This window comes from Lolium rigidum, chromosome 1 (genome assembly GCF_022539505.1).
Source record: "Lolium rigidum isolate FL_2022 chromosome 1, APGP_CSIRO_Lrig_0.1, whole genome shotgun sequence".
Classification (NCBI taxonomy): Eukaryota; Viridiplantae; Streptophyta; class Magnoliopsida; order Poales; family Poaceae; genus Lolium; species Lolium rigidum.
Genome location: NC_061508.1, coordinates 26,687,676 through 26,713,914, shown reverse-complemented (window position 1 = coordinate 26,713,914; position 26,239 = coordinate 26,687,676). Strand labels below are relative to the sequence as shown.

The window sequence follows — 26,239 nt, the reverse complement described above, 5'->3', positions numbered from 1 at the left end:
AACTCATGGTTCACAAGCTATCGATCCATTGAATGGTTGACGTCAAGCATATTGCGAGCATCCGGTGCCACATGCATATGTGACTTTGATTCAAGTTGGCCGTTTTCCCTACGGAGACGGGTACCCACGGGCATTTACCCGCTAAGAACTGGGGACGGGGACTGAATTCGCCCCATGGAATCGTGGGGTGGGTACCCGGTAGCAACCGGGGAGGCTATGGGGATCTAATTCTGCCCACCAATACTACACCTACGGGTACCCGAAAACCCTACATGTTAGAGCATCTCCAACAGGCGCGGTATAAATCGGCACGCTATACCACGCTGCCGCCGCGCTGTAAAATGATGGCGCGCGACGGAGCGATTTTTCCCCCACCGGATGCTCCATTTTGCAGCGCGCGTTGGCGCACAAAAAAAGCACCTCCGCCGAACGCTCTATTTTGCAGCGCGCATGCAACAAACAAACACAACTATGCATCGACGAAGATCAAACAACCATATAAAATTCAAAAATAAAATGTACCATCCGAATACAATACATTATTCACACCAAATGCAACACGTCGAACATACAACAATACAACATAGTTTTGAGACAATACAACACCTAATTTTCAAACAAATACAACAAGTATGCAACTACTGTTGTCCATTCCAATTCCACCATTCTTCCATGAGATCTATTTGAAGCTCATCATGTGTGTCGTTGCACCGAATCTGTGCGGACCTCCTCACTTGCACGGGAACCCCCATCAAGTCGTAGTGGGTATGATCCACATCTTTCCCGCGATCATCCTCTATAATCATGTTATGCATGATGACACACGCGGTCATGATATACCAAAGGCATTCTTGGTCCCAAAATCTAGCCGGTCCTCTAACAATGGCAAATTGGGCTTGCAAAATCCCAAATTCTCTCTCTACATCTTTCCTAGCCGCCGCTTGTGCATTATGGAATTGGGTTTGCTTCTTACCTCTTGGTTGAATAATCGGCTTCACAAATGTTTGCCACCTTGGATATATGCCGTCGGCGAGGAAGTAGCCATAGTTGTACTTGTGGCCATTTGCTTCAAACTCCACCAATGGACCTTCCCGCATTGCAAGTCTTGTCATTAGTGGTGACCGTTGAAGAACATTGATGTCATTACAAGACCCGGGCATTCCAAAAAAAGTATGCCCTATCCAAGTCTCTAGGTCGGCCACCGCTTCAAGGACTATGTGGCATCCTTCTTGTACCCTTTGAATTGTCCATGACACGCCGCCGGACAATTCTTCCAACTCCAATGCATACAATCAATAGAACCAATCATGCCGGGAAACCCCCGGTTGGCGTTGATCTCCAAAAGCCTTGCTGTGTCTTGAGCATTGGGGGCTCTCAAGTATGTCGAGCCAAAGACATTGACAATTGCAGCGACAAAGCGCTTCACACACAAGATAGAAGTGCTCTCTCCCATGACGACGACATGACGGCGGCGGCGCGGAGGACAACGACGACGACGCGACGGCGCCGGGAAGGAGGAGGCGGAGGAGGAGCGCCGACTACTGCCCGTCGCTGGCGGCGGCACGGGCATCACAGAGCGGCGGAGCGCCCGCCGCTGCCGGGAGGGGGCGCGGGCGAGGCAGATCTACGACGCGGCGGCGCGCAGCGGCGGGGCGGCGACGGAATCGACCGGCGGCAGCTGGATTTCGCGGCGGCGGTCGGTGGGGAAATGAGGCGCGAGGGGGGGGGGGATTTCCTGCCGTTGGCTTTTCGCGCGTGGGCGAGCGATGCCGCGCGCTGTAGCCGACGCATCACATATGGCGCTCCGGATTGTGCAAAACACCGCGCGCCCAAAAAAATTTGCAGCGCCGCGTCATTTACCGCGCCTGCTGGAGCGCCCGAATTCCTCCCGCGTGCTGCATACTGGCCGTTTTTTTGCAGCGCGGCCTATATAGCGCGCCTGTTGGAGATGCACTTAGTGTAATAGAAAATCTAACTTATCCCAACCGCTTCACTTAGAGCATCTCCAACACGCGCACAAAAAGTCGGCGCGCTAAACCTCCCTGCCGCCGCGTTGTAAACGGATGGCGCGCGCTAGGCCAGATTTTGCCCCGCCGGACGCGCCAAAATGCAGCGCGTGCGCGGGCGGTACAAATGATCCTCCGGCGGGCGCGCCAACATACAGCGCGCGCGGGCGCGGAAAACAGCTTTCTACACTACTATGCATTCAACAAGATCAAATACTCACATATTAATCATGAAACAAATGATCTACCATAGTTTAAATGGGCACAAAGTGCAACACACACCACATAGTTCAAGAACGACACACAAAATGACGTAGTTCAACAACGACACACAACATATGGTTCAAATGGACATAAAGTGGAACACACAATTTGCATATCACAAATGCATATCGCACTTCCGCATTTTCCAAGTCAACACCTTCTTCTTCTTCCTCGTCATCTTGGGTTGAAGGAGGAATAGTAGCATTCATGGGAGACACGAATCCTCCGGGTGGTGCTCCCATACTCCCATACACACCACTCACCGAGCCTCCCATAGTCCCTCCAAATACTCCTCCATAGCTTGGTCCTCCCATGCCGGCCATGCCTCCCATGCCTCCTCCAAACGTCGGCATGCCTCCTCCAAACATGCCGGCCGTGGGTGTGTTCATGTTGGCTATCAACAATATCTTCTTGGCCAACACTTCGTCACGAGCAAGGTTGATGTACTCCTTTTGCCTCTCATCCATTTCGGAAGTATCCATCAAGAAAATCTTCCTCTCCTCCTCCGCTAGGCGTAGATGCTCCTCGGTGGCTTGCCTCTTCTCCTCCAAAGCCAACTTCCTCTCCTCGTTGGCGGCAATCCTCCCCTCCAAAGCGGCTCTCCGAGCTTCTATAGCATCCATAGCCTCTTTCTCCAAGTTTCTTGCCATCTTCCTATCTTTTTTTTGAGGTAAACACATAATATATTAAGCACGCAAGCCGCCTCATAAAAAACCTTCCAGTCCCCTTCAACAAACCAGTGAGATTGACAAACTCATTGTAAGTTGGGGCAAAGTACTTTGGTTGTGTTCTATGCAGGTTCCACGTTGTTGCTGACGCAGGCAGTGCGCTCTGCCACTAGTCAGTTAGCAACACCTTCAGAAGTCACGCCTTTCTCCTACTAGTCTATAAACCTTTGTTTCTTACTGAGGGAAGAGGTAGAGGTAAAAGATATCCATCTCAAGCAATCCTGCAATTACGACACAAGAAGTCTCTTGTGTCCCCAACACATCCAATACACTTGTCAGATGTAAAGGTGCACTAGTTCGGCGAAGAGATAGTAAAATGCAAGTGATATGGATGAATATGAGTGGTAATAACAATGTGAAATAAATATGGCAGCAAGTAAACATGAAGTAAAACAGTAAATAAACTGTGATTCGATGTTTGGAAACAAGGCCTAGGGATCATACTTTCACTAGTGGTCACTCTCAACAATGATATCATAAAGGAATATAAATATAAGCACTTCACTATGCTATTCTAAACTACTCTCTGGCTGGATAACGAACACTAATTCACCGTGTAGGGATGCAAAAGCAAACCTCAAAGATGTATTCCCAAGTACTAATAAACACCTCACGATGTACTATGAGCATGCATAGGCGGTACTAACACACCACAATTTTATAGAGACATCCAACTCAAATCATAATTCAGTGAACAAGTATTGCGTGAAATATAGACTAAGAGACCCACACGGTGCACACACTCCACCTTTACACACGTGGGACAAGGAGTCTCCGGAGATCACATAAGTAAAATTCAGTTGAATAGCATAACAACATCTAGATTACAAAGCTTATCATATGGATCTCAATCATGTAAGGCAGCTCACGAGATCATTGTATTGAAGTATATGGGAGATAGAGGTTAACCACATAGCTACCGGTAGACCCTCAGCCTCGGGGGAGAACTACTCACTCCTCATCGTAGGAGTCAGCAACTGCGATGGAGATGGCGGTGGAGTCGATGGAGATGGCTCCGGGGGGAATTCCCCATCCCAGCAGCGTGCCAGAACAGAGACTTTTGTCCTCCGGATCTTCTCTGGACGAAGGCGGCCGCAACAGAACTTTTCTGGAACGGAGGTTTTGTATATTCAGGTTTTTCCCGAGAAGATGTATAAATAGGCGGAGGATTTAGGTCGGTGGGGTGCCTGGTGGCCCCACACCTACCATAGGCGCGGGCCAGGTCCAGGCCGTGCCTAGGGGTGGTTTGGGCACCCTACTGCGCCTCTTCGACCCCCCTTCGGACTTCGTCTTCGTTTCGGTAAATATCGTCTCCGGCTTTTGTTTCGTCCAATTCCGAGAATATTTCTTGTACAACTTTTTTGAAATACAAAAACAACAAAAAACAGGGAACTGGTACTGTGGCATCTTGTTAATAGGTTAGTGCCGGAAATCATGTAAAAGTGCAACGAAGTGTAAACAAAACATATAGCAACTGGTGTAAAACAAGCATGGAGCATCAAAAATTATAGATACGTTTGCGACGTATCAACATCCCCAGGCTTAACTCCTGCTCGTCCTCGAGTAGGTAAGTGATAACAAAATAATTTTTGAGCTATCACAATCTTGATCAAGCTTTTGTAAAGCATTGTAAGCTGGAATCAAAGTACTATAAACATAGGCATGATAGATATAATTCTAACCATAGAACTTAGCAACTATGTTATAACATGAGAAGTAACTCAAACAAAGGATCATGAATAATAGTGCATTGAAAGCAACTGTTTGTTTATGAGCATAGAGTAAACATAAGAAAGTGGTACTCAACATGTCCTTTATGGAATAGCAAAACATAAATGCTAGGACACCTTCAAAGTTCAGAGGGTGACTAGATACAAATAATTTAAGAACAAGCAATAGGACAATCATGAATTAATCAATAATAATTTTGGGACTATGCACATTGCACTAAGAATGATAACTATGCTCTCTTAATCGGTGCATAAAGTAGAAGATGAAGAATCAACATATATAAAAGTAAAAGAGAGACTTTTTGCAGAGTAAGCACGATAAACAAGTTTTATAAATCGTCCAAAAAATATGGTACTTATTAGCTTTGAGCTCTCATTGCCCCTATCATAAGCATCTTGAATGGTTAAAGTTAATGTGAGTCAAAAATGAGCTATATGCCTGCAAATCACAAGTTGAAAATCTCATGCCCCTTGAATATGAGTACCTACACCTCATGCTACTAAACTTAGGTCCCAAATAAGTTCTTGTCATTGTAAGTATACATGTATCATAAAGAACGCGGCAGGGGTACCTCTTGCCCCTTGATATGGAAGTACTCTTTCAAATAAGTCCAATCCCACACCAAAATGACAAGACAAACAGACAGTGAGCATCTCAGCAATTTTTTATTTAGTATGAGTACTATAGCTTTTTATTGCAAATGCTTCACAGAATGCTCACTATGGAATGTTGTAAACTTCCACCATGAATGATGCATGGCTTAGGTTAGCGGTCCAGCGTTTCTCTAACACATATACAAACTTCATGGACTTACAAGTTTCCACTTTATTTTGCATCGATAGGCATCCATAAGCAAAAGAACATGATATTAACTAAATAATAAGTGCAATGTCGAAAGTGTTCCCCATGAAAGCATGGTTATACTAACTCCCAACTTGAAATTTTCAACCATATAAACTTCATAAGATAAGGACAATGATCAAATTTATTAAGTACAAGAACGTAAATGTGCCATCAAATTCGTGAGAGCTTTACTGACTAATTTTCTCATGCCAAAATTTAATTTGGAAGATAAAAACATGATGAATTACTTGGAATAGTAATAATGCTACTAGGTAGATATGGTGGATACATTTAGAAAACTTTGGTTGATGGTGGTTGGATGCACAAGTAGATATCATACTCGGTACAGACGAAGGCTAGCAAAAGACTGGGAGCGACCAACTAAGAGAGCAATAATGGCCATAATCATGCATAGCGACAAAACATTATCAATCAAAGCATAAAGTGATATTACAAGTCAAAAACTAAATGATCATAGAGGCTTTAGTTAACTGGTCATAGTCATATCATGATGTAAACATGCGCCAAGTCAACCCAATAAAGCATGAAAGGAGAATACCATAATATTATGCTTTTTATGATAAAAACAACGCATGATTCTTTCAATGGCACATTAAGCACTCTCAGATATTTGATACAAGTCATGATGCAACAACAAATACTAAGCATATCATAAAAATAACATCCAACATGACATGCCAAAGTCTATGCCACAGTCTAGACAAGCTTCCTTTTGCACTCACTATTAGCATGGAACTGTTTACTTGTATCCAACATCAATCAACTTATTTCAAACAACTCTCATAAATTAAAATCAATATGAACCAGAGAGCTAATCATACCTGAATACATCAAACTAACAAGATCTGGACAAAAAATGAAAATAGAAAACTAAAGCTAAACGAAGTACTGGAAAACTAGAACACTCGCAGAACAGTAAAAGTGAAAACTAGAATGTTATATGCAATTAAAACGGAGCGTGTCTCTCTCCCACACAAGAATACTAGAATCCAACCATATTTTACAGCAAACAAAACTAAACTAAATTAAAAATAAAAATAAATACGCTCCAAGAACAACACATATCATATGAAGCAATAAAAATATAGCGTATAGAAAGATGGCATGTTGCTTTGTTGATGAAGAAGGGGATGCCCAAGGCATCCCCAAGATTTAATGTTTGTACCTCTTGGATATTTCTTGGGGTGGCAGGGGCATCCCCAAGCTTGAGCTTTTATCCATTCTTCATCTCATCACATCATTCTTCTCTCCCTACACTTGAAAACTTCCTTCACACAAAACTTAACACGTTTTTTTATTAGCAGCATTAGTACAATCAAAATAATAAATCCACTTGGGTTCAGTTCTAACATATATCAAACATCTATTAAAGAATTAGCTACTGTATCAACTCTTCAAAAAGCTCTTTGGTCAAAACAAAGAGATTTAAGAGCAACAAATAATGCAGAAATCTGTCAAAACAAACCAGCACATAAAAATGCATAAAAATGGCAGCTCAAAATTTCGCTCTGGCTATTGTTACGAATTTTTATGGTAATAGCACAGAATCTGTTTCTCGACAGCAACTTCCCCAAATATTACTTTCTTCCTATTAGAGGATATTCTTGGCACAAAAACAAAATAAACATGATAAGCAGAGGTTATTACAGAGGAAATAACTTCCAAGACTCAACAAAAATAAAAAATTATAGAAAATAAACATGGGTTGTCTCCCATAAACGCTTTTTTTAATGTCTTTCAGCTAGGCGCAGTTGAAAGAACATTTCCCGCCCTTTTGGGTTTTGTGTGTTTGATGTCAACACTAGGTATATATTTATGTGTGTTGATGTAGACAGGTACAAGTTTTCGGAATATATATTTGATCGGCGAGATGGTTTGCTCGTTCTGAAGTTCGAAGGCCTTATTACTTCGGCGGAAGTTCCGGCCCCGACAGGCGGAACTTCCGCCCGGTATGTTCTGCAGAGGCCCTTCAAGCACAGCTTTGCTTGCTGTTTTTGTTCCCCGGCCGGAAGTTCCAATGCTGGTGGCCGGAAGTTCCGGTCAGCGGAACTTCCGCCCAACTTCCGGGCAAGTTCCGGAAATCGGCAATTGTGGCTCAGTATAGTCCAGTAAGGTTTTCTCACAATTCCGCAACTTGGCCAGAACTTCCGGTCACCGGAAGTTCAGCCCTAGTTCCGCCCAAACATATGCTAAACTGGATGTGTGACGAAGTTTTTTCCTGGCGGAAGTTCCGGCCCTCCTGGCCGGTACTTCCGGTGCCAGCCGGAACTTCCGGCCATCCTGGCCGGAACTTCCGGTGTTAGTGGATTTCGCCCCAACGGTCAGATCTGAGAGCTCCAATCATATAAATAGCTCTCATCTCCAAAGGGACAGGTGGCTCAATCATTGCAAGAAAAATCTTCCAAGCTTCACCACCATTAGAGCCACCTCAAGAACACAAGATTTGCAAGATCTCCTTCCTCCCCCAACTAAAACTCTTGATCTTTGGAGATTCGAAGGAGAAGACACCGATCTACATCCTCACTGAAGCGTTCTTCATTTCCCCCTCATTTGTTTGAGGGATCTCATGCTAGTGTTCCTATTTGGTTCCCTAGTTGATTTGTGTTGATGTGTTGTTGTTGATTGTTGTATTGTTACAGCATTTGGGAGCCTCCAATTCAGCTTGTGGATGTGTGCCCCAAGAACCTTGTAAAGGCCCGGTTTCCGCCTCGAGGAAATCCCTTAGTGGAAGTGGGCTAGGCCTTTGTGGCGTTGCTCACAGGAGATCTGAGTGAAGCCTTCGTGGCTGTTGGTTTGGCTTTCGTAGCAACCACACTCCTCCAAACGTAGACGTACCTTCTTGCAAAGGAAGGGAACTACGGGAATCATCTCCGTGTCATCGCGTGCTCCACTCTCGGTTACCTCTATCCTATTCTATCTCTTATATTGTGTAGCTATATCTTTCTTAGTTGCTTATCTTGTCATATAGGTAAATTCACTTAGTTGCATATCTAGAGAATTTACCTTTGTGTCAAGCCTAAATTGAAAAAGAACTAAAAATTGGTTAGCACCTATTCACCCCCCCCTCTAGGTGCGGCATACGATCCTTTCAATTGGTATCAGAGCCTCGGCTCTTATTTCGGGCTTAACCGCCTAAGAGTATGCCGAACGAGGAGTCTTCGGAAGGGGCCACCAAGACGGTCTCCACGGAAGACTTCAATTCGTTGAAGTCCTCCATGGAAGCCCAAATGGAAAGCATGAAAAAAATGATTTTCGAGCTATTGACTCCGATCCCTCCCAAGGCTCCCATTGTAGAGGTAAAGGACACGGGTGCGTTAGAAGAGGGAGATGCTTCGGATTTACCCTCCTCTACCAAACCCGTGGAAGGTGATAACTTAAACACTATCAAATCTCCCATTGCATCTCCTAGGGCAACTAGTGGAGGTGAGAGCTACAATCGAGTAGCTCCACCTTTCCTATCTCCCGATATACCGGTTCCCCATCCCCATATGAACATTCGGGCGACCCACCTAAGTTTTCCTTTGAGAATTTCGATACTTGGCAATTTGAGTTTCGTTCTCATGTTTGCAGTGCCTCCAATGAACTTTGGAGAATCATCTTGGAAGGCTTCAAGCCTAACAACCCCGACAAGTTGACTAGAAGAGAAGCGGTTGATAGTCAACTCAACAACACCGCCTTGCACATGATTCAAACTAGTGTGGGGACAAAGGACTTGCATCATGTTCGGAACTATACCACCGCCAAGGAAGCTTGGGATGGTTTGGCCGCTAGTTGCATTGGAAGTGAGAGCACGAGGAGGAACAAGTATAATGCTCTTAAGAATAAAGCTGAAGGTTTCATGAGGCTACCGGATGAAGATCATGAAGTCATGTATGGAAGACTTCTCACCGTTGCCGATGCCTTCCGGCTTATTGGTGCCACCCACATCAATGACTCTTGGATCAAGGAGAAGTACATTGAATGCATGATGCCGTTTGTACCCATTGATGTCAAGACTCTTGTCGGGAGGGAATGCTATTCCTCTCTCACTTCTCAACAAGTCGTGCACGAGATGCAAGCCCTCAAGGTGCTTGAGCAAAACTCTCATGATTCTCGCAATCGAGCTCTTGGGATGACAAAAGGGTCCAACCTTGCCTTGGCGGTCAACTCCGTTGATGAAGTGTTTCCTCAAGAATCTTATAGGGCATCTTGGAGTATGTCCTATCCGGAAGACTTGGAACACCTCTACCATGACCACATGGCATTCCATGCCAACTCTTTTTGGGTTGACCCATCCAAGGCCAAGGAAGACAACATCAAAAGAAACAACTCAAGGGGGTCCACAAATTCGGGCCCAAGGACAAGATCTTGCTACAATTGTAATGACAAGCGCCATTTCATTGCCGAGTGCCCCTATGAGAATAGGGAAACTCATGGTGGAAGGCTCATTCCCAAGGACAAGAGCAAAGATTCAAAGGACAAATATTCAAAAGCCCCCAAGAAGAAATTCTACAACAACAAGACCAAGAAGGGCAAGAGGCCCTCAAAAATTGTGCTAGTAACTAGGGAAGAATATTCTTCCGATGAAGTTGGAAGCTCTAGTGATGATGAAGATGAAGAAAGCTCAAAGGAAGTGGCCGCCATCGTCACCACCAACATTCCCTCTTCATCTCTCTTTGAATCTCCCAATGAGAATCCTCATATCAAGAATGCACATTGCTTCATGGCAAGGTCCTCCTTGGACACATCTATTGTGCTATCAACTCATGAAGAATATACCTCCGGAGATGATGATGTTGATGATGAAGAAGATGCAACCTCTAATGGATTGGTCGCTCTTGCCTCCCTCTCCACTAACTCTTCATCACCAAGTGAATCCCCCAATGAGGTCATTCATGTGGAGGAAGAAAGTTGCCTCATGGCTAAATCCTCCGAGGTATCATCCCCTAACCCCTCTATGCCTATCATTTCAAGTGATCTAGGGGTTGATCTTGCTAGTCTAAAAGTGAAACAAGAAATGCTAGAGTTTGATGATTTCATTCTTAACCTACAAGGTAATACTAAAAAGCATGTTTCAAATCTCATGGTTCGTATGGCTCAACTAAATGGTACTCTTGAGAAAAAATGCCAAATAGAAAGAGAAGATGCTCTTGAACTACATGCTCTTAGAAATGCCCTTGAGGAAAGCCAAGAAACCATAGCCTCTCTTGAAGAGAGGTTAGAGAATCTTGGAGATCCTCAAGATAAAATTAACAAGCTTACTAAAGCTAGAGATCTTGCTAGAGCTAAGACTAAAGTGCTTTCAAAGGAAAAGGCCAAATTTGGTGTTGATCATGAGAAACTTGTGAGAGATCTAGATGATCTAGACAAGGCACACAAAGCCTTGAAGAGTGAATACTCTCTCCTCTCCAAGTCTTATGAGCAACTTCAAATTAGGCTCGCTTCATATGACATACCTAGTACCTCTACTCCTTCATGTGATCATGCAAATATTATTGAGGAAAATGCTAGGTTGAAGGATGAACTTGCTAAGGCCTCCTCTCCCCAAAGTAAACTTTCTTTGGATGATCTTTTGAGTAAGCAAAGATCAAACAATGGGAAGGAGGGCCTTGGTTATAATGCCAAGGCAAAGAAGGCAAACAAGCAAAAGGCCAAGCCCGCACAAGAGAAGAAGAAAGCCATCACTAATGGTGAAGCCCCCAAGGGCAAAACCATAAATGATGATGATGCGGGAATCGCTAACCCTCACTATGTTTTATTTAAAGATTATTATGTTGATGACATTATCTTTGGCTCTACTAACAAAGCTTTCAATGATGAATTCTCAAAGCTTATGACCGATAGGTTTGAGATGTCTATGATGGGAGAGATGAAGTTCTTCCTTGGTTTTGAGATCAAGCAATTGAGGGAAGGAACCTTCATCAATCAAGCAAAATATCTCCAAGACATGCTCAAGAGGTTCAAGATGACCGAGATGAAGGGTGTGGCCACTCCTATGGTTACCAAATGTCATCTTGCACTAGATCCCAATGGTAAAGAGGTGGATCAAAAGGTATATCGCTCCATGATTGGATCCTTGCTTTACCTTTGTGCATCTAGACCGGACATAGTGTTGAGTGTTGGTGTGTGTGCAAGGTATCAAGCTTCTCCTAAGGAGAGCCACATGATGGCTCTCAAAAGAATCTTTCGGTATTTGGTTGATACCCCTAGATATGGTATTTGGTACCCCAAAGGCTCAAGTTTTATTCTCAATGGTTATACCGATGCGGATTGGGCGGGTGACAAGGATGATAGGAAATCAACTTCCGGGGCTTGCCAATTCCTTGGTAGGTCCTTGGTGTGTTGGTCTTCTAAGAAGCAAAATTGTATATCTCTCTCCACCGCCGAAGCCGAATATGTTGCCGCCGCAAGTGGATGCACTCAATTGTTATGGATGAGGCAAACTTTAAAGGAATACAATGTCATTTGTGACAAAGTGCCTCTATTATGTGACAATGAAAGTGCCATCAAGATTGCCTATAATCCGGTGCAACATTCAAGAACGAAGCATATTGAAATCCGGAATCATTTCATTAGGGATCATGTTGCCCGTGGTGATATTGAGCTTATCTATGTTCCTACCAAAGACCAACTTGCCGATATATTCACGAAGCCTCTTGATGAAGCAAGGTTCACTTATTTGAGGAATGAGCTAAATATCATTGATTCAAGGAGTATAGCTTGACCATCTTGCAAACACACCTTCGTCTCAAAACATTATTTGGTTTAGATGTGGGCATGGAGATAGGGGGAGTGCGGTTTAAATTATTGAGCTATCCCTCCCCCCATAATGCCAACATTAAAGATTTCATTCTCGTTATATCATATGTTGATATATGAGCTTCAATGATGAGTATTGGTTTGGACCCAAGATATATCTTCGCGGTGCCATACCATAACACTCATATATGGTGGCCTAGGCCACCACACTCTTCTTTGAGAAGAGTTGGAGTTATTTGAATCTTCTTTGGATTTTATTGACATCTCTTTGTTTATGGGAAATCACTCACTTTTGGCCTTCATTTGCACTTTTTGCAAAAATGAGTGATCATGTACCATCTCACAGTTTGGCGCATCTGTCCTAAGCCTATCTCATCTAAGCCATATCCTCTTCCCTCTCCGAGTGCACCACTTTCCTGTCAAAACTTGTTCCTGGCACAGCTTTTTCGGTTTCACCGGAAGTTCCGGTCGTTCTGACCGGTACTTCCGGCTGGAATTTTCTGCCAGCTCCTGCCCGCTGTTGCTGATCAGTTGGTGTGGTTTCTGGGGGACCGGAAGTTCCGGCTCCAACGAGTGGAACTTCCGCCCTTACGAAACCACTATTTATCTGGTCGGGAACGGGGAGGCAGTTCCTGCCCCCTCACTTTCCCCCACCCAAGATCTGTTCAAGCCCTCTCTCTCCCTGTGGTGGCTGCTCCTCCCTCCGGCCGGATCTCCCTCCTCCGGCGACCTCCGCCGGATCGGCTCCGTGGATTGGCATCCCCTCCCTCTCCTCCTCCATGGCTCCCCCCGGTTTGTGCCCTCTCCTCTCTATGTGTGGGTAGACCTCACTAGATGAACTATAGGGCATACTCTAGGCAAAGCTATGGTAGAACATCTCTAGATGCCTTTCCTTTACTAGATCTTGCATAGGATGTTGAGGTAATGCGGTTCACCAAGCCATTGCCGCAGATCTGGTGAGAAACTGCCGTCATGTTCGAACAGCTGAAGTTCCGGCTCGCACGCCGGAACTTCCGCCCCGGGGCGGAACTTCCGCCGGTTCTCACCGGAACTTCCGGCCTGGCAAGTTTTACTGCTGTTACTCGATATCCTGTGCAGGCTCTGGTTTTGGCCTCCTTGCTAGTGTGCACTCATTTATCTTTCCTATCATGTTGATCTCATACCAGGTAGCTCCAAGAAGAGAGGCAAGGGTCATGTGGATGAGATTGAGGAAGAACTTGAGCAAACTAGACCATCCAAGCTCACCGCTCGTCAGCAATCCGCTCAAAGGCAAAAGACACCCGCAGTGAGAGGCAAGAATATCCATGTATCCGTGAAGAACATGCAGTATCTTGAGTACAAGGAGCTCTGTGACATAAACCCCTACCTCACCCCTCGGAACAATAGGGTTGGGGATAAGCGGTTCCACAACAAGACTCAAGAGGAGATTTTCTATGAGGTGTATGTGCCATTCAAGAAGGGGGTGGCCCCTCAACATGCCATTGACACCGGAAAGATGGCCGCTTCTAGGTACTTTCAAGAAGCTTATGCTATGTGTGGTGAGTTTGGGCTCTATCCCATTATGGAGCTCAACAAGGATTATGATATCGGGTTGATCCAACAATTCTATGCCACCGTCCACTTTGAATCGGATGAAGCTAGAACATTCCGGTGGATGTCTCATGAAAGGCTCCTTGAGTCTAACTTGGCAAAGTTTGGAAGCGCCCTTGGATACCCTCGCTACCCGGGCATAGATGCAAATGGTTGGAGGTGCCATGATAGCTCATTTGCTCAAACAAGGGAAGTCTTGGAGCACCTCTACATCAAAGGTTGGGGTATTCCGGGCAAGAGTGCGGATCTTCTCTCTACTTGGGACATTATGCTTAGAGTCTACGGGGAACCATTGGACCAAAGGGTGGCAACCTTGATGAGTTACATCTTTATGAAGTGGATCTTATGGCAAACTCTTTTGCTAAGAAGGGCACCGGTGAGAGGCTTGATGTGATGGACTACATCTATCATGATATGTGGTCATGTGTGATGGAGAAGAAGCTTCCCGCGTTTGCCCCATACATTATGAAGCTCATTGAGGACACTTGGGTTGAAACTTATGAGAGTACCCTCATTCACTCTATTTCTCTCAGTATCACATCCCATGAAGTGAAAGTTTTGAGGACCAAGCGCCACAACTCCCCTATAGAAGATGTTCCACCCATGGATGAGAAGCCACCTAGCTGGGCTTCTAAGCTTGCTCGCCGCATGAGACAGATTTTTTGCCTCACCTCTGCAGTCAACCACCGTCGCATCAGCAAGCATGCGAAGCCAAGAAGTCTCGGGTTCGTCAGAAGAGCATCATGAGGGCTCTTGAGGTGGAAGTGTCTCCTCCCGGATCCGAGGAGAACATCACTCCGGAGGCTGAGTGGGTCTCTCGACGATGGCATGCCTCTCCCTCCGCATGGTCTTGAGATCGAGTCTCCTCCTCACACTCCTCCCTACCCCGGCGCTACATCGAACCTCCCTCCCGGCTGGGCTAACGCCGACCCTTGGGACGTGTAGTTTCTCCTTTCCCTTTTTGGTGCCTTGGTTCCAAAGGGGGAGAGTGAGAACCTTATTAGGTTGCTCTCCGTTGGGTATTTGCATGGGGGAGTCACAAGCTCGTGTTGGCTTTGATTTTTATCGCTTGTGATTCTATTTATCCTTGTGGTGTCGAACTATGTCTTAGTTTATTTGGCTTGTAAACTTTATCTATGTGTTTGGAACCTTATCTATGTGTATGGTAAACTCCGTATGTAAGTTTTCCATGGTTACCTATGTGTGCATGATCTTATTATCCATATGCCTATCACTATATTGTATTGTGCATGATCTTATTGCTAACCCATGGAAGGCGGTTGCAAGATATAGGGGGAGCTTCTTATGTACCATTGCTCATATCTAGGGGGAGCTCCTCTACATCTTGCACATTGTTGGTTTACATGCTTCATTCCTTGCAAATACTTGTGTTGTCATCAAACACCAAAAAGGGGGAGATTGAAAGAACATTTCCCGCCCTTTTGGGTTTTGTGTGTTTGATGTCAACACTAGGTATATATTTATGTGTGTTGATGTAGACAGTACAAGTTTTCGGAATATATATTTGATCGGCGAGATGGTTTGCCTCGCTCAAGTTCTGAAGGCCTTTTTACTTCTGGCGGAAGTTCCGGCCCCAGCAAGCGGAACTTCCGCCCTGGTATGTTCTGCAGAGGCCCTTCATCACAGTTTTGCTTGCTGTTTTTGTTCCCTGGCCGGAAGTTCCGATGCTGGTGGCCGGAAGTTCCGGTCAGCGGAACTTCCGCCCAACTTCCGGGCAAGTTCCGGAGATCGGCAATTGTGGCTCAGCATAGTCCAAGAAGGTTTTCTCACAATTCCGAACTTGGCCGGACTTAGCGGGAACTTCCGGCCACCGGAAGTTCCGCCCTAGTTCCGCCCAAACATATGCTAAACTCGGATGTCCGACGAAGTTTTTTCCTCGGCGGAAGTTCCGGCCCTCCCGGCCGGTACTGTCAGTGCCGGCGGAACTTCCGGCCATCCTGGCCGGAACTTCCGGTGTTAGTGGATTTTGCCCCAACGGTCAGATCTGAGAGCTCCAATCATATAAATAGCTCTCTTCTCCAAAGGGACAGGTGGCTCAATCATTCCAAGAAAAATCTGCCAAGCTTCACCACCATTAGAGCCACCTCAAGAACACAAGATTTGCAAGATCTCCTTCCTCCCCCAACCAAAACTCTTGATCTTTGGAGATTCAAAGGAGAAGACACCGATCTACATCCTCACCGAAGCATTCTTCATTTCCCCCTCATTTGTTTGAGGGATCTCATGCTAGTGTTCCTATTTGGTTCCCTAGTTGATTTGTGTTGATGTGTTGTTGTTGATTGTTGTATTGTTACAGCATTTGGGAGCCTCCAATTCAGTTGTGGATGTGTGCCCCAAGAACCTTGTAAAGACCCGGTTTCCGCCTCGAGGAAATCCCTTAGTGGAAGTGGGCTAGGCCTTTGTGGCGTTGCTCACGAGAGATCCGAGTGAAGCCTTCGTGGCTGTTGGTTTGGCTTTCGTAGCAACCACACTCCTCCAAACGTAGATGTACCTTCTTGCAAAGGAAGGGAACTACGGGAATCATCTCCGTGTCATCGCGTGCTCCACTCTCGTTACCTCTATCCTATTCTATCTCTTATATTGTGTAGCTATATCTTGCTTAGTTGCTTATCTTGTCATATAGGTAAATTCACTTAGTTGCATATCTAGAGAATTTACCTTTGTGTCAAGCCTAAATTGAAAAAGAACTAAAAATTGGTTAGCACCTATTCACCCCCCCTCTAGGTGCGGCATACGATCCTTTCAGCAGTAATTTGAGAAGATGGTCACATAAGAAATATGAATTGAAGTAAAAGAGAGCATCAAGGAGCAAATATGAAACACATTTAAGTCTAACCCACTTCCTATGCATAGGAATCTTATAAGAAAATAAATCAAAGAAGCACATAGTAACAAGCATAGGAAAGCAAAATAAGTGCAACTTCAAAATTTTCAGCATATAGAGAGGTGTTTTAGTAACATGAAAACTTCTACAACCATATTTTCCTCTCTCATAATTACTTGCATTATGAATAAACTCAACAATATAACTATCACATAAAACATTCTTATCATGAGCCACATGCATAAAATTATTACTCCCCACATAAGCATAGTCATTCTTATTCATTGTAGTGGGAGCAAATTCAAAAAAATAGCTATCATTATTATTATCATTACCATAATCATCAAATAAAAGAGACATATTATAATCATAATTACTTTTATCCTCAATAGTAGGTGGACTGAAAATATCACATTCATCATTGTAATCATCATATATTGGAGGCATAGTATCATCAAAGTAAATTTCCTCCTCCGTGCTTGGGGGACTAAAAATATCATGCTCATCAAAACCAGCTTCCCCAAGATTAGACTTTTCCATAGCATTAGCAATAATGATGTTCAACAAATTCATACTAATAACATTGCTACTAGCATGCAAGTAAAGTTCCATAGATTTTTTAATTTTCTCTTCAAACACCTCATGTCCTAACATAAGATAAATACTATAAAGCTCTCTAATTTTGTTGTTGTTTTCCATTAAGCCTAACTAGTGAAAATAAAAACAAGAAACAAAAAGATGTAATTGCAGAATCTAAAGGAAATAACTTCGAACACTCACCAGCAACTAAAAGACTTAGTAGCCAGAGGATGTGAGTACCTTTTACCTTACCTTCCCGGCAACGGCGCCAGAAAAGAGCTTGATGTCTATGAACGCTTCTATTCTTGTAGACAGTGTTGGACCTTCAAGTGCAGATGTTTGTAGAACAGCAGCAAGTTTCCCTTAAGTGGATCACCCAAGGTTTATCGAACTCACGAAGGTAGAGGTCAAAGATATCCCTCTCAAGCAACCCTGCAATTACGATACAAGAATTTTCTTGTGTCACCAACACACCCAATACACTTGTCAGATGTAAAGGTGCACTAGTTCGGCGAAGAGATAGGAAAATGCAAGTGATATGGATGAATATGAGTGGTAATAACAATCTGAAATAAATATGGCAGCAAGTAAACATGAAGTAGAACAGTAAATAAACGGTGATTCGATGTTTGGAAACAAGGCCTAGGGATCATACTTTCACTAGTGGTCACTCTCAACAATGATATCATAAAGGAATATAAATATAAGCACTTCACTATGCTATTCTAAACTACTCTCTGGCTGGATAACGAACACTAATTCACCGTGTAGGGATGCAAAAGCAAACCTCAAAGATGTATTCCCAAGTACTAATAAACACCTCACGATGTACTATGAGCATGCATAGGCGGTACTAACACACCACAATTTTATAGAGACATCCAACTCAAATCATAATTCAGTGAACAAGTATTCTGTGAAATATAGACTAAGAGACCCACACGGTGCACACACTCCACCTTTACACACGTGGGACAAGGAGTCTCCGGAGATCACATAAGTAAAATTCAGTTGAATAGCATAACGACATCTAGATTACAAAGCTCATCATATGGATCTCAATTATGTAAGGCAGCTCATGAGATTATTGTATTGAAGTACATGAGAGAGAGAGATTAACCACATAGCTATCGGTAGACCCTCAGCCTCGGGGGAGAACAACTCACTCCTCATCGTAGGAGTCAACAACGGCGATGGAGATGGCAGTGGAGTCGATGGAGATGGCTCCGGATGCAATTCCCCGTCCTGGCAGCGTGCCGGAATAGAGACTTCTGTCCCCCCGGATCTTCTCTGGACGATGGCGGCCGCGACGGAACTTTTCTGGAACGGAGATTTTGTATATTCAGGGTTTTTCCGAGAAGATGTATAAATAGGCGAAGGATTTAGGTCGGTGGGGTGCCTGGTGGCCCCACACCTTCCCTAGGCGTGGGCCAGGTCCAGACCGCGCCTAGGGGTGGTTTGGGTGCCCTGATGTGCCTCTTCGACCCCCCCATTTCGGACTTCGTCTTTGCTTCGGTAAAATATTGACTTCGGCTTTTGTTTCGTCCAATTCCGAGAATATTTCATGTACAACTTTTCTGAAATACAAAAACAGCAGAAAACGGGGAACTGGCACTGTGACATCTTGTTAATAGGTTAGTGCCGGAAATCATGTAAAAGTGCAACGAAGTGTAAACAAAACATATAGCAACCGGTGTAAAACAAGCATGGAGCATCAAAATTTATAGATATGTTTGCGACGTATCAAGCATCCACCGCCGCCGGATCTGGCCGAGATACCGACGAAGACCACCTGGCATAACGCCACCTACAGGCACAAGGCCGAACCCTACATCTACTATGTATAGAAAGAACTCCGGCACCGCTCCTCCGCCTCCCTCGATCGGCCTTTGGCTTCGGATTGGCCCGGCTAGGTCGAGAGCCCTCTCAGTTACTGTAGCAGGAGAGAGAGAGGGGAGGATAAGAATGAGCGCTCACGTCTGGTTTATTGGCTTTGATGTGCATGTTAACTTTTACATAGTCATGTGTCGTTTTGGCAGCTCTAGCTTAAGTTGGTCTAGGTTGTGATTTTCAGGCTATTGTTTTCCCCTAAGTCATGCCTCACTGGCTTTGTATGGGTCATACCTTCACTAGTACAGATTGGGCCTTCGCACACGGCTGAAATAGCCCGTTGCACACAATAAATCTAGCTGTCCCTATGTAAGGGTGGCGATATGCCAAAACAAACCACACGGTTCGTGGAACCGTGTGCGACGGATCACCATGTTGCACACGTTCTTTTAAAAAAATGTGTGCTATTTAGAGGCCCGTGCAAATGGTATGTTGTGATCTCCCGTCTGTGTTTCTGACAACTAAAGACAGTATAGTTACGTGAATCATCTGCTTTACAAAAACATCGCAAATGATTTTTAGACAGAATGGGCTCGTTGTAGCTGCAGAACCATGATACTAACAGGTGTATGCCCAGCTGAACACTCATGCAAATACAATACCAAATCTAATTATATTGCACATCTGATATATTAGTGACATATGTAGAAAAAAGATACACAGAGGAAGAGAATATGTAGCATTCCTTGGTTACATCTTTGTCTTCGTGAGGAAAGAAAGGTGAAAATTTCTTTCGGTTCTACATCTTCATGAGGATACTATATTTCTCCACTTATCCTTACGAAGACACAAATGAAAACAAGTTATCTCTCCAAAAGGATACCAGATTACTCCATTTATCGTGGAGGTATGAATGGAGAAGTTTAAAGTGTGTCGCCTTATTGTTTTGCAACGAAGTTCCTTCCATGTTTTTGTGACCGTGCAATTGCATGTCCTGCAAACAATTAACAAGAAAGTGAGAAAATGCTAACAAGAAAATAATTACCAATGATTTAAAGTCCAAATGATTAGTAAGCATACGTCGGAACGCCGAGGAAAAGTGATCGCGAACACGACGTCGCAGACCTTTGCTTTCCTTTATCTTTGCGACGTCGACCTTTGCTTTCCTTTATCTTATGCAGAGTTACCAAAATAAGATCCCTACGACCAAGTGTATAGAATAGAGATGGAGTTAGATGTGGTTAAACATCAGAATATCATAAGAATGTAAAGACAATATATGTGCATCATATAGTCAACGAGATGAATCTGTATCTACCACGTTCGACGTAGAAGCATAGTTGTTCGACGGAACTAGGGAGATACAGATCATCTCGTCAACATTTTAATCATTAACATCATAAACCCAATCAAAACTAAATAAATATATAAATAGATTTGTACGTGCCTCATATAGTCAGCAAAATAATTTCTATATTTACCAATTTTGATGTGGAAACATAGTTGTTCAACAGATCTAGGTAAACATATAACCTTGGTCTCCCGCCTCGTCACTAAAGTTGAAGTGATAAGTTAGCCTCAAGCCTCCTAGCAAAGGGGTATTGGAAGATCATGGCCGTACATTCGATGCAAAAGTTTGGAAAGGGGGATACTGAAGCAAAATCTAGTTAAACGGGGTTTTGCTAGATCCAATGATAGGCAATCAGGTCATAGACTTGTATAGCATTATGGTGATACTGTGAGATTTGTTATATTAATTAAGATATCTTCGATTATTTGGATCATCGAATAGTATCATATTATGGTGATAGTGTGAGACTTATCATGTCAAAATATCCTGAGTTTATGCATTATAAACTGTAGTACTGTATGAGTATCTGGTAGAAACCATTTTATATAGAGAAAATCTACACATGTGCAACCGAAAATCATGGATCATGCCCATGCGTTCTGGCATGCGTTCTGACAATTAATTAACAAAATAGCCATTTATCGGACGTGCTCTCAAGTCTGAACGGCTCTCCCCTACGTGCTGCTCTCAACAACACAAGCGTACTAGTACCGTCACCACTGAAAAGGAGCGTCCGGGTGATCAATACCTAGCTCTACTACGCGAGAGGGCATGTTCTTTCCATCACGAAGAGCTGGTAGTTATTAGGCTGCGATCAAGGGCGATGGACATCAAAGGGGACATCCTGCCGACCAAGGCGGCGGCATCCTTCGGCTCCGCAGACTGGAAGACACCGTCGTCGATGTTACTGGTGCAGCTGATCGTCACAGCGAGTATTCTGCTATCCAAGGTCTCCATCAACGGCGGAATGTTCATATTTGCACTGTTAACCTACCGCAGCTTCGTTGGCGCCGTTTTCATCCTGCCCTTCGCGCTCATCTTCCAGAGGTACGGCTGCTCGCGTCTATTACATCCGCTCCAAAATATAAACCCTTTTAGCTCTCCAAGAAGGATCATTTTTCGAAACGGAATAGTACTCCGTACTTGTTTGTCTGCTATTATTATTGCCGTGAATTAGCTAGCTCTCTCTCCCTCCCACCCCCTTGGGTCGCCCCCTCCTGGCAATTCATCCATTCTTCTACAATGGGCTTACCTGGCAGTGACTAATGATGCTTGGCTCGCGAGCCAGCCCAAAGCCACACTAAGTTTTCGTAAAGCCCAAGCCAAGCTCATTTTCACAGCTTATCAGCCTAGCGAGCCAGCCCGAGTAAAGCTGAAAAACTGCGAGCCAAAACGCGGCTCCTACAGAGCAACTCATGTCTAGCATAAGCCATGGGGCCAAAAGATCGGGGCCAGTCGGCCCCAGATAAGGCACACGACGGCGGCATCCATGCGATAGTCATGATGCTGCATGGTTGGACCTTTGAGCTGCTCGGTCGGCCAGTTCTGGCCGGTTAGTGTGTCATTGGCCGTGTTGCCGGCGGCGAGGTATGCAGAGGTCGGAGCGATGCTCCCATTTTGAAAAAAAAAATCTCAAATCTGGTATAGTTGTGCTTCTGGAGATGTGTTTCTAGCATATGGCTGCTGCTGCCTTGTTCCTTGGTCGTAAGTGGTTGTAAATGGTCGTGACCCTATATCACTTGGTCATCTTTCGGCGGTGGAGCCACCGGATCATTCTTTTCGGCCTCATGTTGGTCCAGCTTTGGCCGATAGGTGGTCTTTCTTTTTAGATGGAAGACTTGAGACGAGCCCAGTTTTTAAATTAATGAAGCCATAGTGTCGTACACCGGCAAAGTACAACATCGACACAGTTCGCACATGGTCGATGGGTGGTCTTGGTCATGATTATAGGTTGTTGGCTCTGTTCAGGCTGCCATCCACCTCCTTGGCCCGTCTTCTATGGTCTGGGGGGAGGCATGTCCATCGGCGTTGGGAGGGTCACTTGGTGACTTGAAGATGTGATGCCTTTGCTAGTGTAGTTGGTATGGTCCATGGCTTCTCGTGATTCCACCCTGGCAATGTCCACGCTTCAGCGGTTGTTGTCATTAAGGTCGTTGATAAGGGTCAGTTTGTTACGTCCGGTTTATTGGCTTTGCTGTGGATGTAAACTTTTAAATAGCCGTGTGCCGTTTTGGCTGCTCTACCTTAGGTTGGGCTCGGTCGTGTTTTTCCGACTATTATTTTCCACTGAGTCATGCCTCCGTGGAGTTGTATGGGTCGTGCCTCCTTTGGCTTCTATGAGGAAAAACCAATACTTTTTTATATCGTGTATGAAAAGACAAAATTTGGTGCCAGAAAAAGCCTTTCACAAAACATTTGTTTATAATTTTTACCCAAGACATAGAAAAAGCTGGTTTTCCGTGAAACTTGGCATGTGCACATAGAACATCAAGTTGCACGCGGAAAATTTTGATTCAGAAATTCTTGACATTTAGAATGTTTTTTTCCGGTGGCATGAGCACATGCACCAAGATCAAAAGTGAATTTCCAGTAGTATATAGATATAAAAATACAAATCATAATCAATGAAATAATTAACATGCATGCTTCGGGGTAATATGAAATAACTTCTATATATGTTATGTAGGGAGAAGTGGAGGGAGGCAGGTTGGCACGCCATGGGATGGATCTTCCTGAATGCCTCCATCGGGTAAGTTTCTACACGATAATCAATACAATTACAGTAATCTCATAGCGATGTACTTTCAATGATACTTATAATAAGTCAATATGTGTTTAAGTACAAAAAAGTTAGTTGGTAGCTTGTATCTTATTTTTTTTATCGAACTGGGTCATCATTAATTGGCAAAAGGATTTGTGTGAAGAAAAATAGAGATAATGTGTATTTCTACTCCTTATGTGTGCTTTGTTGTCACTGTTTTGCTTGTTGTCTTGATTTTGTTGCAGTGAGACATTTACTTATTTTTACACTTGGAAATACTTGTGATCAATAGGTTTAAGTGGTTTTAGTAGGTGTCATTATGGCATGTACAATAGGCCTATGTGAGATGTCGGTATGGTTTCCACATAGGAATTTTATTGATGTGAATGAAAGAGAAAATTTAGTGAGAAATAATTTGTTTGTAGGTGTGAGGTGCGGGGTCTTCGCCGGTTTTCCCTTAATTAACCGTGCATGTATATATGGTCTTTGGGTCCGGTTTCTCTTATTAACTGGACCACTTTCCCTCTTCCTATAATGCAATGCGGGAACTCCCCGCCTTCTGACGAGGTTCCGTAAAAAAAAAGTCTATATGATATTTTAGATAGTATACAAATGATATTTTAGATAGTATACAAACAGTAGTTTTCTTATTTTATTGATGTTATTTATCACTCGTACTCACTAACTATGATGTCTAAAAGTACACTTCAGAGAAACCAATCAGTCCAAAACCTATATCGTTTGACTACCTGGTTGATCGAGGTACATGTGCTTAAAGAAGGGACGACGGTACGTACATGCAGATGAACGTTGTGGAACAATCAAAGACAAAAAAAAAACATAGGAACATACGTAAAGACAGCGGGGAAAATTGTAGTACACATAACGGCACGATATAAATACATGATAGGAAGTGAGGGAGCACCTCTCAAAACACATACAGGAAGGCCCTAGCACACGACAAAAGGCTCCCCTGACTAAGATGGCTTATACAAACTCTAATACGTGGGGAAGTTCCACTCATTACGTGTGGTGGAGGATTGCTTCCTTTTGTTCTATTATCTGGGAGCAGCTCTTTCTTCTCGGTAAAAATGCTTCCGTGAGGGGAAATTATATATAGTCTATGTATGGTGGAGGAAAAAACTCATTGTTCAATCCTCTGCGAGAACCCCTTCCATCTTGGACGACACCTTCGCTTCAGCAGACTTGCGGTGGCACGGCTTGGTTGGTGTGGTTGGTGACCCTGCCAGAAACTAGTCCTTCAACTCGTTCGCCCGGTCCAACTGCTAATACTCCGTGAGCCGCCGACTCACCACGCCTTCCCTTCCTTACCCCTCGTGGGGAAGGGGCAGGAGCGGGAGAAAGAACATATTGGGAATGGGATGCTCCCGAGTCGCTCCCCTCTCGAGCGACTCCGGGGGACCCCGCCCCCCGCCGCCGCATACAAGGCCGTCATCCGCTGGCCTCCTGGCCATCGCTGCTGCCCTCACCGGCGGCGGTGGCGGTGCTCACCCGTTGGTGGGCAGGGGAGGCGCATCCTGGAGGTTTTTCACGGGAGGAGGTGGGAGATCGTCTCAGGGGCGCAGGGCGGCGCGGCTGCTCCATGGCCGGCGCTTGAGGTCTCCGGCGGGAGGCGTCGAGGAGGAGGGGTGAGGCGCCCGTGGCAGCGCCCTGATCCGCTTGATCTGGTGGATGGTTGTTGCCCGATCCAGTGATCGTGGGGTTAGTCCGGTCTTCCACTAGATCCCCTTTTCTTCCTCTTCTGCCTTTGCTGCATCGGAGTCGGCCAGCGGTGTGGGGACCTACTAGTCTTGCGAATAATGGTGCCGGTCCTCAGGCTTCTTCTCGCGCCAAGATGTTGATTTGCCGGTACCTGTTCTCATCGATCTGGCGGATGAGTCGTGTTCCGAAAGGCTCCGCCGGCGGTCCATTGGGCGAATCAAGCCTGGAGATTGCCGGATCGGGTGGAATTCGGTCGTGCGCACCCATGTTTTTCTCTGGCCGTTTGGTTTCAGAGGGAGCGCTTCAAAGCTCTGCTGGCGGTTATTATCATGGAACACGTTCTCGTTCTGTGGTGCTGGCGGAGAATGACATGGAAGCCGAGATCTGAGGTCTTGCAACGGTGACTCGAGTCTTGGTGTCGAGGAGGATTCAGCTTGGTGATATGTGACTTGGAGCAGCGGCATGCGAGTGGGGGCGACGGTACAGGAGAAGTTCAGAGTCTTACCTTTCGGGGTGAAAATCCAAGGTCTGGTCTTAATTGGTTGTGCCTGGCAATGTCCTTGTTGAAGGCATTGTTTTGAGAGTGAGGACTTTCTTCAGGGTGAAAACCTAAGATCTATGATCGGGCGATAACGGCGCTTGTGCACTGTTACCTTCTTGGAGGCGTCTCTTTTGGAGAAGCTGAACTTCCGGTGCTGTATTGGTGGTGTTAGTGTTGTTGTTTTAAAGGATTAGATCGTTGTAGCGGGGCTTTTATTTTTTGGTAATTCTTCTTTCTTTTTTTGGGTTGTGTGCATCAGTAATGTCGCTAGGACAGTGTGTTGTTGCAGATGTTGGGTGTAATTGATATCTCTGTGATATTAATATATGCTCTTTGTCGAAAAAATTGAAAATGGGATGCGCCCCAGACACCGGTGGGAGGAGATGAATACCCTTGCATCCTAGAGGCAGCAAGTGCATGGTGGCCAGCGGGCCACGAAGGGTCATGTAGAGGCCACACTTTAGCGTCAAAGAATTGATGTGGAGTCTCTTGGTGGTTGCGGCATGATCTCTTCTTACAAGGCAGTGGACGAGCATAGGGTTTCAAAGGTCTCCAGTTGTGAATTTCTAGTATAGTCCTTCATTAAAGTTGTTCGGTTTGACCGTGCGGATCCACCAACACTTGGTACGGCGGGATGGTACGGTCAGGGCATGTTGTACAAGTTGTCGTTAAATCCAGTTTCACACCAT

The 26,239-nt window shown here is 44.8% G+C and overlaps 1 protein-coding gene across 1 annotated transcript in view; it reads left to right on the top strand.

Moving 5' to 3' along the window:
* Positions 1-21,349: 21,349 nt before the first annotated feature.
* The window catches only part of LOC124705934 (WAT1-related protein At1g25270-like), a 33,394-nt gene continuing 28,504 nt past the window's right edge, over positions 21,350-26,239 (top strand). The window contains exons 1-2 of the mRNA XM_047237618.1: positions 21,350-21,573; positions 23,213-23,275. Coding sequence (XP_047093574.1) covers positions 21,350-21,573; positions 23,213-23,275 — 287 coding nt within the window. The remainder of the gene's footprint in view (positions 21,574-23,212; positions 23,276-26,239) is intronic.